The sequence below is a fragment of the Magnolia sinica genome, chromosome 5 (genome assembly GCF_029962835.1).
Source record: "Magnolia sinica isolate HGM2019 chromosome 5, MsV1, whole genome shotgun sequence".
Lineage (NCBI taxonomy): Eukaryota > Viridiplantae > Streptophyta > Magnoliopsida > Magnoliales > Magnoliaceae > Magnolia > Magnolia sinica.
The window spans coordinates 110,509,172-110,528,474 of NC_080577.1; the positions used below are offsets into that span (position 1 = coordinate 110,509,172).

Here is a 19,303-nt window from a genome sequence, read left to right on the forward strand (position 1 = left end):
TTTTCGAAGCACTCCTTGACCTTACCTTCCGAAGTATACCATTCTGTACGGACATACTATTTGCGGATGCATTCGAGCGAACCTCTTGGGTGAAACGCTAATCGCACACGCGTCGCACGTGTACTCAATTTACCCATGTCGAAGTCGATCCTACAGTCTAAAATATGCAAATATAATCACCAGGTGGGCCACGCATCCTTACAGATTGAATCGATGGTTAAACCTCTTTCAACCGTTCTTTTTTTTTCTTTTCTTTTCTACAGGTAAGCCCAACCCGATGCTCATACAGTCCTGTTTTCTCCATACGTGCCACGTAGACAATTGGGATAGGCTGATGAATCAATCATATTCTCACACGTATCCCCAGTTATCACGTGCGAGCGAATAGAATTTCAAAGTGCGCTCGAGCGAGTGCGAGTAGCACTTCCCTCTCTTTTCGCCCGTCCCTTTTCCTGGTCTCTCTGATTCATCTTTTGGGCTTTTCCATGTTCTTTCCTTCTTCCCTAAGCATCTCTTCTCCTATATATGAAGAGAGTGAGAAATTAAGTGAGATGAAATGTAGAGAAATAGGATTCCTGGCTTTTGATTTCCTGCATAAGAAATAGTATTCTGGTATTTCGTCGACTGAGAGGAGATGGGGACGAGAACGCCAAGAGAGCATATTGAATATATTAGGAGAGAGACATTCTCCATCGGAGGAAAACCAAATCCCCTGGCGGGAGCTTTACATCAGGCCGTTAATTATCTGTCCGCCGAGCTGTATACTAAAGACATCCATTTCCTCATGGAGCTTATTCAGGTCTCTCTCTCTCTCTCTCTCTCTGAATGGCAAATAGGCTGAGCCGGCCGGCACGGACCGGTTCTGCCGGAGGAGGATGGACCGGTCTGGGTGGGCCTCATGGCCTGCTGTTGGGCCCATAACGTATTGGGCTGGACTTGATCCATAGCGATAAATTTCGTTCTCGTGAATTTCTCGGGAATTTTTCAAAATTTTTGGGTTTTCTCGGGAAAATCTCGGTAAAAGTGATAAATTATTATAATTTAATAAATAATTTTAAAATTTTAATATATAATTATATATTAAGTTTGTTAAAGATGAAATCGGATTGCGCACATAAACTCTGTGGGGCCCACCATGAATGTATGTTGCTTCCAATTTTTTCAGTTCATTTCAGGGGTAGAGCCGAAAATTGAAGCATATCCAAAGCTCAAGTAGACCCCACCACAGGAAACAGTGGGGATAATAATCTCCACCGTCGAAACCTTCCTAAGGCCCACAGTGATTTTTTTTGGCCATCTAACTTGTTCATAAGCTCACACAGACATGGATGAAGATAAAACACAAATATCAGCTTCATCCAAAACCTTTTGTGGCCCCTCTTAAGATTTCAATAGTTGATGTTCAATTCAAACTGTCTCCTGTGGTGTGGTCTACGCTTTGTGGGCTCATACGCTAAAATAAGCTGATGAAACGGATAGATGGACACATAACTTATAGTGGGCCCCACAGAGTTTACCATGTACTGTGTTCCCCCGTAGGCAATCCAATTTCGTTGAGGATACAACTAGTTGGTGTGTGGGACTCAATCGTTGTGTTTGTATGCCATCCGAACCTTCCACCAGGTTATCCCTGCAATTAAAATAGTGTGCCCCAAAAATCAGTTTGATCCAACCATTAGATGGGACCCTTATGAAAGTGAGGATTATACGGTGGTCATTCATTGTCTTCTATGGTGTGGCCCACTTTATGGTTGGATTGATCTGATTTTTAGGTTGTTCCATTTTTTTGGTGGAAGTACCTTGCTAGACGGGTTGGATTTTATACAAACACCATGTGGGCCTCACGCACATAACTAGTGCGTAGAACTGGTTTCTGTTCAAAACAGACACCCGCGTGAGAGCCAAATGAAAGGTTGAGATTTCCTTACTTGGACGGTGAAGCTTTGAGAGAAGAACCCTCTTCCTGGATCGCCAATCAATCCGGATTGAATTGAAATCGGAAACTTCCGATTTCGAAACAGTCCCCCCGCGCAAGATGAAATCAGATTCTTGTTCGCATGCTTGAAAACATACACTCGTGTGAAATCCACTGCCTTGATCGGATCAATGAGTCTCACTCTCTGGACGGTTTGGATCATCATCTCAGGCGATGGTTGATCGATTCCTGGGCAACTGTTGAAACGGGCCTCGGTTTCTAACAGTGGAGGGAGATTCGGGTCTCCCGAGTCAAAGCTCGGTGAGTGCGCTGACCGAGCGACTTATAAAAAAAATTATATATTTCTTTAAATATTGTGGGACCCGTTCTGGTCGCCAATGGTTCGATCTGAACCACTCATCAGGTCAGTCAGACCTTCTCAAAACATGGGTCCATGAATGAAGTGGATCTGATGCTTAAGTGGGTCACACGTCATGAATTTGTTTGTTTAATTTATGATTCACGAAAATCTAACGGTCGGATCACTTCAGAAATTTTCATCAACAATCCTAAAGGCCCTATAGACTGTCTAGTTATACTTTAACGGTTGGGTTTAAAGATCAGACGATAAATTCTCACGATCAAGATGAGGATCGTCCAATGATCTATTGTGGACCCGATGACCAATGGATTTTGTGGCTAAGGTCCCAAAACTAATAATGTATGGTTTGGTTTATCTAATAATGTCTTTCCTGAAGTTTTGTCATGATTTGCTTCCTAGAAATAAACAAATTTTCAAGTGTATGTTATGTATGAGTTACACCGTGTTCAGACTAGCCCAGTTGCCTCAAAACCTGCCAATGCACTATGGGTTCTTTACTATGCTTAGACAAAGCCCTATCTATTGAAAAAAAAGAAGAAGAAGACCCGGTCATCTATTGAGGCGAATAACGCAACATGGCCAATGCTGCTTGTGAACTCACTTGGCTCAAAATCCTTCTCCAAGATCTCAGTGTTCAACATTCCCAACCTATGCAACTATGTTGTGACAATCAATTGGCCCTTCACATTACTAGCAATCCTGTTTTTCATAAACAGACCAAATATATAAAGACTGATTGTCACCTTATTTGAGAAAAGATATCTTTTGGAGTTCTTTGCACTTCATACATGCCTTCTAATAAAGAAGTTGCAGACATAACCTCTTGGTCGAGACCAATCTCATCTTTTACTTGGCAAGTTGGGTGTTACGGATCTCCACACACCAACTTAAAGAGTATCATGAAAGATTTAAATTAAGGATAATCTCCTTCCATGTTTGCTGAGATTTGATTTTTCCTCATCATATTTTTTTCCCCCTTTTTTGGGTCATTCCCTCTATATTTATACACCACAATATATTGAATACAAATATACGAGAATTCCCTCATCCATGATTTTTTCACTTCTCGAAAATGAAAATCGAGTATATTGTGCAAAGCCTTAGTACTAGGTTTCATTAATTCCTCTAACAAAAGGGATGCTTACTTAGAATGCGTACACACAAGCCAATTGCTGGCTTTTAAGAAACACGTGGAATAAAGAAGTTTTGAGTAGTTCAGATTTTAAACACGGTGATAAAACATCAAGTGGGCCTCACTTTCAATTATCCTTCTTTCTTGACCATTAAGTGATAAGAATCACTCAATAGTGAAAAATCACCTTTTCATACTTGTAACTAACTTAACCGTCACACATCTTTTTTTCCCTTCTTTCCAAAGAGGAATGTTCACATACAACTCAATGGACTGTAAATTACAGCCCATCTTGTACACACATGCCAACGTGGCACATGTGTATGAGTCGTCCCAAAGGTGGGCCCCACCTCGTAGATCTCTTGGTTTAAAATCAGGTTGATCCAATCACGAGGGAAAGAGTATACATGTTCTCTATTTGATGCAATTAAAGGAATTTGGATGCTGAATTTACAGAATGCGGAAGATAATGAGTACTTGGAAGGTGTGGATCCGTCGCTGGAGTTTGTCATCACATCAAAAGACATCACCACAACCGGTGCCGCCTCGACTCTCCTTATATTCAACAATGAAAGAGGCTTCTCTGAGAAGAACATTGACTCCATATGCAACATTGGAGGATCCACAAAGAAAGGGAACAGACAACGTGGATATATTGGAGAGAAAGGTATTCCGGTTCACTAACAGCTATTCTTCCCACCACTTTTATTCCAGATTTTTCATTCTTTTTTTTTTTCTTGAAGTGGATACATTACAACATCTTTGGTGTTTTCCATTACAAAACTTTCAGTGGTTCAAGTATTTCCTTGGTTGATAACAAAAATTAAGCGCTCATCTATGAATTTCACTATCGTCTAAATCTCCCACTAGAAACTGAAAATCTCACTAGATGGCCCATGTAAGCCTTCCATGGATCTGCGACTGTGGAAAAGTATCTGTTCATACAATCTTAACAGTTTGATGTTGAGACATGCAAAGGATGATGGAAAAGGTATTGGCAACTGTCAGCAATGAATGTGAAAAGTTTACCCAATCAGATGGGTGGGGTTGCACATTGTGTGATTGGCAAACAATACCCTATCCATGGTGGAAACCACCTCATGAATGGTCTTGAAAATGGATGGTCATGACATGTGTCCAATGTGAGATCAGGGCATCAGATAAGAACTTGTTGAGCTCCCCAATTTCTTCATGGTCGGACCTGCCTGATAAATGGTCTTGACAATGGACATTCCCAACTTGAGAGCAGTGTAGCAGATAAGAACATGCTCGACTCCCCAATTTCATCATCATCATCATCATCATTATCATAGCTATTTGGGGTTATTTAAGTTTCAATATTTGAATTGTCCAGATGTCTTTGTTGTTTTCATCATGCATCCTCTTTTAGGTGTTCCTAAACCCTAATGCATTGTGGAAGTTGGTTCTCTTTTATGTTCTGATATTTGAAACTTAAACACTGTATCTTCACTTGTTAAGCCATATATTCTTGCTGCATTCTTGAAGTTATTTATAACAATCTGAAATATGCTCTTGCATCCATCCAACTGTAAGCTTCTTGTTTACTCAATGAGTTCTGGATTTTGGTTGTCGTCTCCATCTCTGGTACACCCAAGTAGGTCTTCTGATGTCCCCATCAGAAGGGGCGTCAACTGAGGTTCGTATGGGATTAGTTAGTGTGCAATGAAAGTTCTAGAGTTGGAATATCAGGGGGCTGGGATGTCCTCAGAAGCGAGGGCAGATAAAAGATGTGCAAAAGGTTCAAGGTGCAGATTACAGTGTTTCAGGAGACAAAGTTGCAAGTTATAGATCAACATATTGTGAAATCCCTATGGTGGGGGAAGTATATGGATTGGGCTCCTTTGGAGGCTATAGGCTTAGCAGGAGGCATATTAATTTTATGGGACTCAAACTTCTGGTGTAAAGAGGACACTCGGAAGGGGAAATATTCTTCGTCGGTGGTTTTTAAAGAAGCAGCTTCAGGTTTCAAGTGGGCATTTTCAGCGGTCTATGGGCTGTGTCGGTGTAAATTCCATGCAGAATTTTGGGCAGAATTGGAATCTTGTAGAGCTAGATGGGACTTACCCTGGCAGCGATTTTAACCTTGTCAGATTTGTCAATGAGAGATAGAAAGGGGATCGTATTTCTACTAGTATGCGGAATTTATCTGATTGGATAACTAGAAATGATATGGTCCGTCTTCCTATGGGAGAAGTAAAATTTACTTGGTCTAATGGTCAAGCAGACCCGACTCTTTCTAAGTTAGATCAGTTTCTTCTTCCCCAAATTAGGTGGAGAAATTGCTGCTCATTCACCAAAGAGGATCATCGAAGCTGATTTCAGACCATTGTCTGATTTTGTTAGAGGTAGATGAGGAAAATTGGGGGGCCCGCCCCTTCAGATTTGAGCTATCTTGGTTACAAATAGAAGGTTTCAAGGGGAAGGTGGAAGCAATGTTTTAAATATTGACGACATCGGCCGATATATCCCACGATATATCTTGTATCCTAACTGTGCGATACAAAACGCACAGGTAGTGCCGATATATCCCACATGTTCTATCCGGTGAACATTTTCAACTTCCGATCCCCTTTTTTTTGTTGAAATTATGTTAAATAAGTGTCAAATGGTTATAAATCCATTATTTCTTCATGTTTTGCATGAAAAATCATGGAGTTGGAGCTCTGATTTCGATATTCATTTGTTCTTCATGTTCTCCATTTTTTCTTCTGAAATTTTCCTTCAATCAGCTATCAATTAAGACTAATTTTGAAGTATTTAGGAGTATTTGATGAAATTATCACCACACACTCTAATTTTGAAATTTGAGTGTAGGTGATCCGATTTGGAAAAAATAGGGGAAAATTCAAATTTTTCCCAATTTCTCCCAAATTGCTTAATATTACACTCCAAACATGAAATCAAGCATGTATGAGGTTTGATCTACTAATTTGTTAAGTCCTTGTCAATTTTTCAAAAATAAAAAACATTTTTTAATTAAAAATTATATATATTCGAGATTTCCCTTCAACCAATGTCAATTAAGAATAATTTCGAAGTATTTAGGAATATTTGATGAAATAATCATCACATACACTCTAAATGTTATTATGCATTCAATTTGAACATAGTTGCATTAGTTCAGTCAGACGGTGCATGGTTGAGGACCCAATGCAAAGGAAACCTATTATGCGCACTTCTTTTTTGAGATGTTATGATTTAAAAGTGTATATTGAGGTCTTTTTTAACAATTCTTGAAGTTTCATTGAAAATTCAACCATTTTCCTAATGTTTCCTCATGTTTCTCAAAAGTGTGATAAATTACTTGATAAAAACGATATATCCCGTGCGATAACCGATACGTGTCTGTATCCCCATGATGTGATATGTAACATGATACCGATATTTCGAACATTGGGTGGAAGAGTGGTGGTCCTCTTTTGAGATTTATGGGGGAGCACGTTTTGTGCTCTTCCAAAAGTTCAAAATGTTGAAGAAAGAAATATGCAAATGGAAGGGGGAGGTCCTGTGAGGCCTTGAGGAGGAAACCACAATTTTTTTGGAATATATTCAAAAGCTTGATATTAAAGAAGAGAAAGAAGCTCTATCGGAAGAGGAAATAGCTTGGTGAGAACTTTAACAGGCCAAGTACAATGCTAGGCTACATGAGGAGGAAATTAAGTGGAGGCAACTTTTGCAAGCTCTTTGGTTAAAAGACGACGATCAAAACAAGAAATTCTTCCATTCGATAGCGAGTGCAAGGGCAAGGGCTAGCAAAATTATCTCCATCATGGTTGATAGGGTAAGTGATGCAGGACATGAAATTCAAGTATGATATGCAAGATTTTCAGGCTTTAGATCACACTAGTTCAAAAACAATTACACAAAATTCCACATCCCACACAAAAGTTCAAACTCTCAATCAAGGGGAATCTTCCGCGGATCCAGGCCTACTCATTCTAGAGCCGGATAAATCAAAATTATAGACCAAATAAGAATCAAAGGAAGGTAAATTCATCCACACATGCACAGAAATAATTCCATCAATCCAAGGGATTCAAAAATTTCAATTCGAGGAACCCTAAGATTGAAGAAAGGACATAAAATTGGGGATTTGAGTAATTTAGGGTTAGGTTTAAGGATTTTGGGTGAAAGAGGAGAGAGATGAACCAGAGAAGTACCGCACGTGTGGACAACAGCAATGGCCCAGACGCACATGCGTGTGATCTTGGCCGCACGTATATGGGGCCCACTATTCAGAAAAAGTCTACCTTGGCCCTAGTCGGCTAGGGATGGACTCCAAAACCTCCAAATCTCAACTCGATCCGACACACGGTTTGGCGTGGTACTCCGCTGAAGTTTCAGCCCTCCTGCAGGGCTAAATTCCAGAAATCTGCTGTAGATGGGCAAACGCCTACAAATATTGATGGATTTGCAGATGAAATGCTCATAGGAAAAGAGAAATATGGATGGTAGAAGGTGGGGGCGAATCGATATAGGTGTGGCTTCGCACCACAGTAGTCAGCCCTTCCGGGAAGGAAGGGTTTCGCACCCAATTGAATCTCCACAACTCAGAAATTTAAAGGAGCAGAAAAACGCAGCAATTTTATTAATTTTCATTCCATTAAAAATACTATAAGGGGTGCCTATTTATAATAAAACCCTATACCCCAAAACTCGCGCCATGTGCATAACCTATTACTTGGCGACGAAGTAATAAAAAATAACAACTAATCAAAGCAATTTAAACTATCCATGATACTCCTAATAACAATAATAAACAAAACCCAAAGTACTAGATTAATTGGAATAGTGGGCCACGATTATGAGAACCCATGGCGGGATTCACATGACTATCGGGTCCACTCCAACGAACCAAAACGCAGCCCTCTAACTAGGAGGCCCTCCATAGATGTCATCATCGATCCATATCGATGGTGGGGCTCTCCTCCTCCTTACGTATGTGCGTAGGGGGCGTGCGTGTGCGCGTGATGTTCCCATCGGTAAGAGTAGAGGATAAAGACAAAGTCTATACTTCAATAGTTGGTTTTTATAATAAGTTGCTTTCTTATGACCATTGGAAGAGGTCAGTTGTGGATAACCTCACTTTTAATCCTATTACTCCTTTAGCAGTAGATTTGTTGGAAAATGCTTTCTTGGAGGAGGAAGTTAAGCAAGCGATGGAGGATTTGGGTAGTGAAAAAGTGCCAGGGCCGGATGGTTTTCCGATTGCGTTCTTTCGGCAATTTTGGGGGTTGGTTAAGAAAGATGTGTTTGCTTTTGTTGATGATTTTTTTTAGAAAAGCTATATACCTTCGGAAATGGGGGCCACATTCGTAGCACTAATTCCTAAAAATGAAGGTGCCAAGTGCCTTAAAGATTTCAGACCTGTAAGCGTATTGGGTTGCCTGACAAAGTTGCTCACCTCTACATTTTGAGCGCTGTTGGGAGAAGTAATTTCATAATCGCAAGGGGCTTTTGTCAAGGCAAGCAGATTGTTGATAGTTTTCTAGTGGCAAGTGAATGTATAGATGCATGAATAGAAGAGGGGAAAAGGGCCTAATTTGCAAGTTGGACATAGAAAAAGCCTATGATCAAGTCAATTGGGACTTTTTGGAAAACATGTTAGCCAGGTTGGGATGTGAAGTTAAATGGCAGGCATGGATGCAAGAATGCGTTAAGCCAGCCAAATTTTTGTCTTAGTGAATGGTTCCCTAGAGGGTTTATTTCTAAAACCCATCCCCTGTCTCCCTATTTGTTCGTGGTGATTATGGAGGCATTCAGCAGATTCCTTGGAAAAGGGACGAAGATGGAGCTTTTGAAAGGTTTTAAAGTGGACAATTTCGATTTCCAAATCACTCATTTATAGTATGCGGATGATACATTGTTATTTTGCGAAGAAAATCCTTCTTCTGTGGATTATCTTTGAGCTATCATAGTCACTTTCCAGGCAGTTTCAGGTTTAAAAGTATAGCAAGAGTGATATTTTGGGGGTGGGGATTCTGAAGGAGCAAATGAAGTTGTTCGCTTTCAAGTTTGGGTGTAGGGAGGGTGTCTTTCCCACATTGTATCTCGGCCTTCCGTTGTGTATTGGCAAGCTAGTGAAACATCTATGGGATATAGTTATCGAAAGATTTGAAAGAAGATTATCTTCATTAGCAAACACGTAACTTGTCTTTGGGAAGTTGAAGCTTCTAGTGTATTTCATGTCACTTTTCAAGTGCCCGAAATCAGTCCTCAATAAGTTGGAAAAACTGAGGAGAGATTTCTTGTCGAAAGGAGCAAAAGAGGATTATAAATTTCGTCTTCTGAATTAGGAAGAAGTGTGTAAGTCAAGGGATCAAGGGGGGTGGTTTTTAGAAAGTTAGAGCATATAAATGGAGCACTGCTAGGAAAATGGGTTTGGAGGTTTGGGATAGAAGTACAATCTCTATGGAGAGGTGATCCATAGGAGATATGGGGAGGATGATATGGGTTGGTGGATCAAGCAATCTTCATTGTACAGAGCTTCTTCTCTTTGGAAGGCAATGGCATCATTTAAGCATAAAGTGTGGGAAAATATCAGATTCAGGTTAGGTAATGGTAAGAACATCAGATTTTGGGATGACATTTGGCTCGCAGGGAATAGGTTGAGGGATCTCTTTCCTAGGTTGGCGGGTATTTCTTAAGGGCCGGATCTCAAAGTGGAGAATTGTCTTGCTTTCGTAGGTAAATATATAGTTTGGGCACCTCGTAGAATGAATTTATCAAATGAGGAATTCTTAGATTTCATCAAGTTTCAAATGAGGAATTTTTTGGGAAAAAAATAATTTTTTGATTACAAATATTTAAAATGTTAAAAAATAATTTTTCTTTTTCGAAATCCACAAGTATCTAGTTTTCTACTTCTGCTTTTTCTTTTGAATGCAATACTTGTGTTTCCATATATGTCTTCTTATATTTATAAATTTTATGAATTGACTTTGAGTATAGTTGCATCAGTTCAATTAGACAGCACATGCATTAGGACTCTATACAAAGGAAAACTATTATGTGCACTTGTTTTTTGTGATTTTTTATTTCTAAGTGTGTATTGTTGTCTTTTTTAACAATCCGTGGAGTTTCATTAAAAAATTCGACCAATTTCCTAATGTTTTCCTATGTTTCCCAACAAAGATAAATTACGCAATACGACCAATATGTCTCATGCGATAACCGATGTGTATCCATATCCCAAGGGTGCGATACATTATGTGATAACGATATAGGAAACATCGATGTCCAGTACCTTTAAGACACCGATTTGCTTCACTTGTTCAAAATTTATACTCCATTGATACTCTAATAAACCCTCTCAAACCATGCTCTAGGAGATTGTTTTAATACATACAACCCATTTTCAAAACTGAAAAACCTTTCCTTCCTCTTTGCAAATAGTGGCAGCCATCTACATATCTTCATGCGAAAAGCCTTATTATTGCTGTTGTTGTTGTTGTTGTTGTTGTTATTTTACAACTAGTTTATGTAGTCTCCTACCATTATTTTTGGCAACAAAATAAATTACCCAAACTGAGTATGATATTGGAACAAATTTAAGTATTGTGAGTAGGTTTGATAAGACAAGTCTCTTCCAGTGCATGGGAATTGGGCATCTAAACAATTCCACTATAATATCACAAAAATAAGTCCAGGACTGATCTTATCAGAAAGAACAAGAATGAGAATATCACCAATGGATGACAACACCATCAACTCTTTCATTGATCTCCAATGAGAATTTTTTTTTAAAAAGAACCATAACATAAGGGGAATAGAATAAACAAGAAAAGCAATACAAGCTCATTGCAAATGGAACCACCATGTTGTTTTTCTCTACATTTTTTTATTTTTATTTTTTGAAGTAAAATGAGAGAGTAGTTAGATAGTTATGTTCCACAATCTATTAGCTCATTTGAATTTCAGATTTGAAAAGCAAGGCTAGATGCTTGAGATAGTTAAATGGATGCATGGATGGATTAATGGAGAGTGTGATAGAGAGAATGTGGCAAAACTATCTAACCCGTCATATGAGAAACAAGCAAACACAGATGACAGGCATTAAAATACCTATATAATGCCTAACTAGAAAATTCACCTAAGAAGCTATCCCATATATGAAATGACAAGCACCACCTTAACTCATTATTGAACTCAAAGAAAGAGTAAGCCAGTTAAATATTCAACACAATTCCACCTTATGGCTGTCTGAACTAGTATTTTAAATAGCAGTAGCATGATGCGTAGTGCTTAGCCCTCTATAGCGTGTAGCGTAAATACATAGAGTGTAGCGTAAGCTACATGATACTTCTATTTTTTAATTTAAAAATAGGACAACTATAATAAATAGTGGGGGAAAAAAAAGAGGAAAAAAATATAAAAATGCCTAAAAGATGATTCATTTTATCAATTATAAGCATGTTCAAAAAAGTTATTAGTTATCATTTATCATAAGCCAATCCACATATGTAAGCCAAATCAAATAATCATCACATCAACAACTTTCTAAGCAAACCACTTTAATTAATAATGTCTAATTGAAACCACAAGTCACAATTATGAAAAGAAATAAAAATCCCATAGGTTAAAAAGTATCAAGTACAATACAAGTGTCACATTCCTCAACATTAGAAACAAAGAAAACATGAAAAAATAATAAAAAACTAAAATAGTAAAAAAAAAATACATTGTAGCTTACGCTATGGATGCTACGTGCTACGTAGCTGTAGCGTACACTACGACCCTTGTAGCGTACGCTATAGGGGATTTACGCTATTTAGGACGTTACATAGCGCTACAGCCACGCTTCGCCATGGGCGCTATTTGAAACAGTGGTTTGAACCAAGTAGAATTTGTTATTTCATTTTCCAAAATTTTTTATGCATGTTTCAATCTCTACAAGAACAGGGTATTATTTACTATCATAACCACTTTCAAAACCATAAAACCTTCTCTTTATCTCTTGAAAACATTTTTATCATAGCCTTATACGAGCTATTTGTAGTCAGCTCTAGCAATCCTGTTTCTGGGTCATGCACCAATCTAAATATCTGAAACAAGAATTCTCATGATTGATTTGCAAAACCATTGGCATCACCCTTCCTTTAACTAGTCTTGGGACGGAGTGGAGTGTTTTTACCGATGAAGAATTCCTCATCCCTTGAAAACATGTTCATAATATGCAGTTCTTGAACATGATCCTTGCTATCATTTCCACTTTCAAAACCATATGATTTTTTTTATTCATCTCTGGAAAAAAATACGGTTTCTTTCATCATTCAAAAATTAGCTCAAATAAATTGCCTAACCATTATTTGCCCTCTTCTTTTTTCTTTTTTTTTCCAAATTTCTTTTAGTATGATCAAAATTAACATTTTGGGTGATTGGCAGGTATCGGATTCAAGAGCGTATTCCTCATTACAAGCCAACCTTATATTTTCAGCAGTGGGTATCAGATAAGGTTTAATGAAGAGCCACATCTGGACTGCAATCTCGGATACATTGTCCCTGAATGGGTGGATGAGAACCCAACTCTCTCCGACATACAAAAAATCTATGGCATTGATAAAACCCTTCCAGCGACAACTATAGTCCTGCCATTGAAGTCCGAAAAGGTAAAAGCTGTGAAGCAAGAGCTCTCGAGAATGCACCCTGAGGTCCTGTTGTTCCTTTCAAAAATCAAACAGCTTAGTGTCAGAGAAGGCAACGATGATCCTCGGCTCAATACAGTCAATTCCATCTCTATTTCAAGCGAAACGAACTTCAAGAGGAGGAAGAACTTGGACGCGGAGTCCTACACTCTCCATCTCTCAGCTGAAGAGCACCGCAAAGGGGAAGAGAGCAAATGCATTTACCATATGTGGAAGCAAAAGTTCCCAGTTAAATTAGAAAACCAAATCGAAAGGAGGAAGGAAGTTGAGCAATGGGCGATCACACTGGCGTTTCCCTTCGGGGAACGCCTCGATCGAGGGATGGGAACACCTGGCATTTATGCGTTTCTGCCGACAGAGATGGTCACAAACTTTCCTTTCATAGTTCAGGCAGATTTCGTTCTAGCATCATCAAGAGAAACCATACTCTTGGATAATGTGTGGAACAAAGGCATTCTTGACTGTGTGGCCTCTGCTTTCATCAATGCTTTCATCTCTCTTGTGAAAGAAACGGAGAATGCACCCACATCTTCCCTCCCACCAATGTTCAATTTCTTGCCAGTAAAAAGCTCTTCATTCGTGGAGCTGAACACCATGCGAGAGGCAATAAGAGCGAAGGTGATTGCGGAGAATATCATACCATGCGAGTCATACACACAGCAAAAGCTATTCTGCAAGCCCAGTGAAGTGGGCCGGCTAATGCCAGCATTCTGGAGCATCTTGATCAAGGCAAAGGCACAAGGCGTGTGCTTGCAGAATCTTTCTTCCCACGGGACCTACATTCTGAACTCAGCATTTGATGAGGCCGAATACAATGATGTCCTGGGTTTCTTGGGTGTGGAGCCCATCAACAATGAATGGTATGCGAAATGCATCAAGAGCTCGAATCTAGTAATGGGTGTTTCCGAGGATCTTTATATGGAGCTGCTGTCCTTTTTCGCAGACAATTGGAAGATTTTTGGGAATACTGATATCAGGAACATACCCCTCTTGAAATACATTGATTGGAACTGCAAGCAATCCTTGTGGAGCATCAACAATGCAACTGAGATGCATGGCAATAGGATATGCTTTTCATTCAGTAAGGCACATGTTTCATGGCTTATCGATTGCAACCATGAATTCCGATGTGCCGCTGGCCGCTTCTTTATCCCAAAAAGCACGGACAATGCTTTCAGATCATCTCCAAAGCTCAAAACGATATGGGAATGGCTTACACAGTACGCTAGCGTGGGCTGTCTGACTGTATTTGAATACGGCAATCTTCTCACTAATGCAGTGAGGAATGATAGAAAGCTTGTTATAGCTTTTGCCCACTTCTTATATCACTCCCTCTCGAAGAAATACCTGTCAGATGGGGAAGTCTCTCAGCTGTGCGCTAACATGCCGCTTGTAGATAACTATGGCCAGGTGACTGCAAAGAGGAGACAGGTCCTCGTCCCTGCTAATGGAAGCAAGTGGGTCGGATTGTTAGGTTTGAATCCATGGAGAAGAGAGGACTATGTCGAACTGGGTGAAGATTATATCCGGGAGGGCTATTTTGCAGATCTATATTCATCCAAGAAACAGCTGATGAAGTTCATGGAGGTTCATGTTGAAGCTTCTGACATACCAAGTCTATGTCCTCCTGACGCTGCTTTTCCTACTGTATCATCTCCGTTGACGAAGGAAAACACGTTTCTGCTCTTGGAATGGATTCAGAAGTTGAAACATAGGGGGGTGCAGTTGCCCGGGAGGTTCTTGCGATGCATCAAGGAGGGGAGTTGGCTGAAGACATCTATCGGTTACAAGCCTCCCTCGGAGACATTCCTATCAAGCTCTGACTGGGGAAGCCTACTTCAGATGGGGTCCGTGATGGTCGATATCCCCTTGATCGACCAGGAATTCTATGACTACAGGATCAGTTACTACAAGGAAGAGCTGAAAACAGTCGGGGTGCTGTTCGAGTATGGGGAAGCATGCCAGTTCATCGGCGACCGGCTCATGAAGCTAGCCAATTCCATGAGGCTAACGAGAGCGAACGTGCTATCGATGTTGCAGTTGATAAAATTCATGCGGGAGAAGTACCTGTTACCGGAGGAATTCATCAAGAGTGTCAAAGGCGGGCGTTGGCTAAGGACCACTCACGGTGACAGATCTCCTGTGGGGTCCATTTTATATGGACCCGAATGGAAAGCTGTTTCGGAGATCAGCAATCTGCCCTTCATCAATAAAGAATACTACGGTGAGGATATACTCTACTTTAAATCAGAGCTTCAGTTGCTTGGTGTTGTAGTTAGCTTTGATGCGAATTACAGCATTGTGGTCAACCACTTCAGATTGCCCACGTCTTTAGCTTCTCTGTCAGCGGATAGTGTTCTTTTGATATTGGAATGCATTCGAAATTCGAGATCATCTGACCAGATCACAGGGAAGCTTAGAGATCAGAGATGGGTAAAGACCAATAGCGGTTACCAGTCACCAGCCAATTCTTTCTTGTTTGATCCTGAATGGGGATGCCTTTTGAAGGTTGTCAATGGATTGCCATTGATTGATGAAGGATTTTACGGGAGCAGGATCCGCTCATACAAGGATGAGTTGAAAGCGGCCGGGGTAGTTGTAACGCTACAAGAAGTGTCTAAGGCAGTCACATGTCATTTCAAAGAGCTTGCAAGGAAGACTTCCATTAGAAAAGAAAATGTGCTAGCATTACTAGCATTTTACCGGCACCTAAAGGAAGCAAACCGCAACTTCCCCGCAGAGCTATTCAACTGCATACTCGAAGAAAAATGGCTGCAGACCCGCTTCCTTGGCTTCCGATCTCCAAAGGAATCGATACTGTTTGATGCGGAATGGGAATCTATCTGTCCAATCGCGATCCTTCCTTTCATCGATGACAGCGAAGCATGCTATGGACTAGACATCCATTCATACAGAAATGAGCTGAGGGATTTTGGTGCCATAGTCAAATTCAAAGATGGATCAAGGTTCGTAGCTGGTGGTCTTAGTATTCAGAACCCAAGCAGAGTAACTCCTGCAAGCGTGCTGTCACTGCTGAAATGCATTCGGTACTTACAGGAGCAGGGCAGCACCTTACAAGAGGAGTTCATGCGACGGATCAATAAGAGGTGGCTGAAGACCCATATGGGTTATCAATCGCCCAGTGAGTGTATGCTGTTCGATTCGAAGTGGGTTTCTCTAGAACGCAAAGATGGGCCATTCATCGATGAAGCGTTTTATGGGACTGAAATTGCATCATATCAGAAAGAGCTCGATGCGATCGGAGTGATTGTGGATGCTGAAAGTGGTTGCTCATTGCTCGCAAGCTACCTCAGTTGCCATTCCCAATTTACAGTCATAACGAGAATCTATGAATGTTTGAGCAAATTCAACTGGGTCCCAGACAGTAAAGAAGCTAGCTGGATTTGGATACCGAATGGAAGCGATAAGGGCGAATGGGTGTGCCCGAAAGGCTGTGTGATTCATGACAAGGATAATCTCTTCGGTTTACGGTTGAAGGTTTTGGACAAGTATTACAAGAAAGATATACTTTGCTTCTTCTCCATGACACTCGGAGTAAGCTCAAATCCCACAGTCGAAGATTACTGCAGTCTGTGGATTGATTGGGAAAAAACGTGCCATGAAATGTCCTTCGAGGAGTGCTGCTCTTTCTGGGCATTTGTGTCAAGACATTGGAATTCAAAGGTGGAGAAGCTTCTCTTGAGCAGCATCTCAAAGGTGCCCGTGAAGACAGCTTCGGAGGGAATCCGACTTGTCAACAAGCAAGATGTTTTCATCCCTGACGACCTGCTATTGAAGGATCTTTTGGAAGAGGCTTCTCAAGAACCGATATTCATCTGGTATCCACAACGGAGCTTGCCTTATCTGTCTCGCAATAAGCTCAATAAGATCTATGGCAGCATTGGGGTCCGAACCATTTCTGAATCCATTCAAAAGGATGAGTCTTCTGCATCAAACAAGCTTGAATTCGAGAAGTTAGATCAGAAATATGTGATGCTCCCGACTGGGTTGTTCCGAATTGCACTTGGGTTTCTCTCAGATCCTTCATCTGAAATGCCCATGGATGCAAGGCATCGGACAGTGAAAAGCCTTCTCAGTGTCGAACTCTTCGTTTCGGATGAACCCATTACAGTAAGCTACAATCTACCGCTGTCTTCATTAAAGATCATCGAAACAAAAGCCACACGAATGATTCGTTGGGATAGAGAGGAGTCAAAGCTCTTCATTCAGAAGATAGATAGATCATCCCACAACAAATCCAACATCGAATACGCCACATATTTCTCTGAAATGATAGCTGATGGGCTGTTATGGGAGGATCCTGATCGGATTGCAGGCCTCCGTGAGCTTATCAAGATCGGCTGCTTGTTGGAATTCAAGGAGGCGGCGGTCGACTTCTTGTTGAAGACTAAGAATCTGCAGGTTTTCATGGAGGATGAGGAGTTCCTGAAATCTGAATTCTCATCCGCATAGTAACTTATGAAGCAAGGTTTGTACTTAGAACTTTCTATTTTTGGTTTTGCTTATTTGAAGATTGTGATTTTCTGTTTTGTTTTTGTTTGGATTTTGAAGCTTTTTTTGTGTTAATGTATATATTAGTGGAGGTTAGTTTCTGTTGGAATTTCTTCTGTTTGTTGAAGACAAAGATAAGCTATATGCCAGTACAAATTCGTCCTACCTCGTTACGGTGCAAGTCTATGTGGGGCCCACTTGTAGCAGTGGACCATTGGGTTGGAGGGGTCCATCATGTATTGCACGTGGCCCCAATATCAAGCTCATTGGATGATCAGGGTTTTAGATAATGGCCTGCTATTTTTCATGGATGAGATTGGATGGCTGTGATTATCATCTCAATAGTTATTTTCAATCTCAGCTGGATTCTCCAATCCAGCTGTTTCTGTTGTGTGTACGCGGGCTGCAGTGGGTCCCACAGGATTTCAGGCTATTAAGTAGACACTAGTAGTATTGGATTGTGAGAAGTGATCACCTACACCACCCTACCTTGGCTGCCAACATGCAACTTGTGTAGATCTGGTCCTGGCAAAAAGGTGGGCCCCATCATCAATATAACCTGTGCTGATCCATCATTAGGTGTGCCACACCGGTGCGTGGAGTCAGAACGGCTTTTATCCATGACTCCAATGGTGTGGCCCACCAGGTGTAGGGACTGGCCTGATTTTTGTTCCATGTGATGTTCATGGTGGACCATTCATTGGCTGGCAATAAGGTAAATCAGATTATCTGACGAGCCTTTAAGCAAAGGCACCTCCATGATAAGGTCCACCAGGTGAGTGGTCTGGATCAATGTGCTAGCACTGCTAGCATGTTATCGACACCTAAAGGAAGCAAAACATAGCTTCCCCCCAGAGCTATTCAACTGCATACGGAAGAAAAATGGCTGCAGACCCGCTCCCATGGCTTGCAATCTCCAAAGGAATCAATACTGTTTGATGCAGAATGGGAATCAATCTGTCCGATCGCGATCCTCCCTTTCATCGACGACAGCGAAGCATGCTATGGAAAAGAAATCCATGAATATAGAAATGAGCTGAAGGATTTTGGCACTGTAGTCAAATTCGAAGATGGATTGAGGTTTGCAGCTGCCAGTCTTTCAAAACCTGGGAGAAGTAACTCCCGCAAGCATGCTGTCACTGCTGAAATGCATTTGGTACTTACAGGAGCAGAGCAGTGCCTTACCAGAGAGTAGCGCCTTAGCAGAAAGCAACGCCTTACCAGAGACCAGCGCCATACCAGAGAGAAGAGCCTTACCAGAGAGCAGTGCCTTACCAGAGGAATTCATGAGACAGATCAATAAGAAGTGGCTGAAGACGCATATGGGTTATTGATCGCTGAGTGAATGTATGCTGTTCGATTCGAAATGGGTTCAACGTGAAGATGGGCCATCCAATGATGAAGCTTTTTGTGGGACTGAAATTGCATCATATCAAAAAGAGCTCAATGCAATTGGAGTGACTGTGGATGCTCAAAGTGGCTGCCCATTGCTTGCAGGTAACCTCAGTTGTCATTCTCAATCTACAGTCATAACTAGAACTGTGGATGCTGAAAGTGGCTGCCCATGGCCTGCAGGCAACCTCAGTTGTCATTCTCAATCTACAGTCATAACTAGAATCTACTGAGTATTTAAGCAAATTCAACTGGGTCCCAGACAGTAAAGAAGCTAGCTGGATTTGGATACCGAATGGAAGCTA

General features: G+C 40.8%; 1 protein-coding gene across 1 annotated transcript; it reads left to right on the forward strand.

Moving 5' to 3' along the window:
* Window positions 1-507: 507 nt before the first annotated feature.
* Window positions 508-17,769, forward strand: LOC131246682 (uncharacterized). Its single transcript, XM_058247034.1, has 3 exons — window positions 508-799; window positions 3,886-4,096; window positions 12,835-17,769. Exons 1-3 carry the CDS (start codon window positions 635-637, stop codon window positions 17,565-17,567), a joined length of 5,109 nt encoding a protein of 1,702 aa, XP_058103017.1. The 5' UTR covers window positions 508-634; the 3' UTR covers window positions 17,568-17,769.
* The last annotated feature ends 1,534 nt before the right edge of the window (window positions 17,770-19,303 follow it).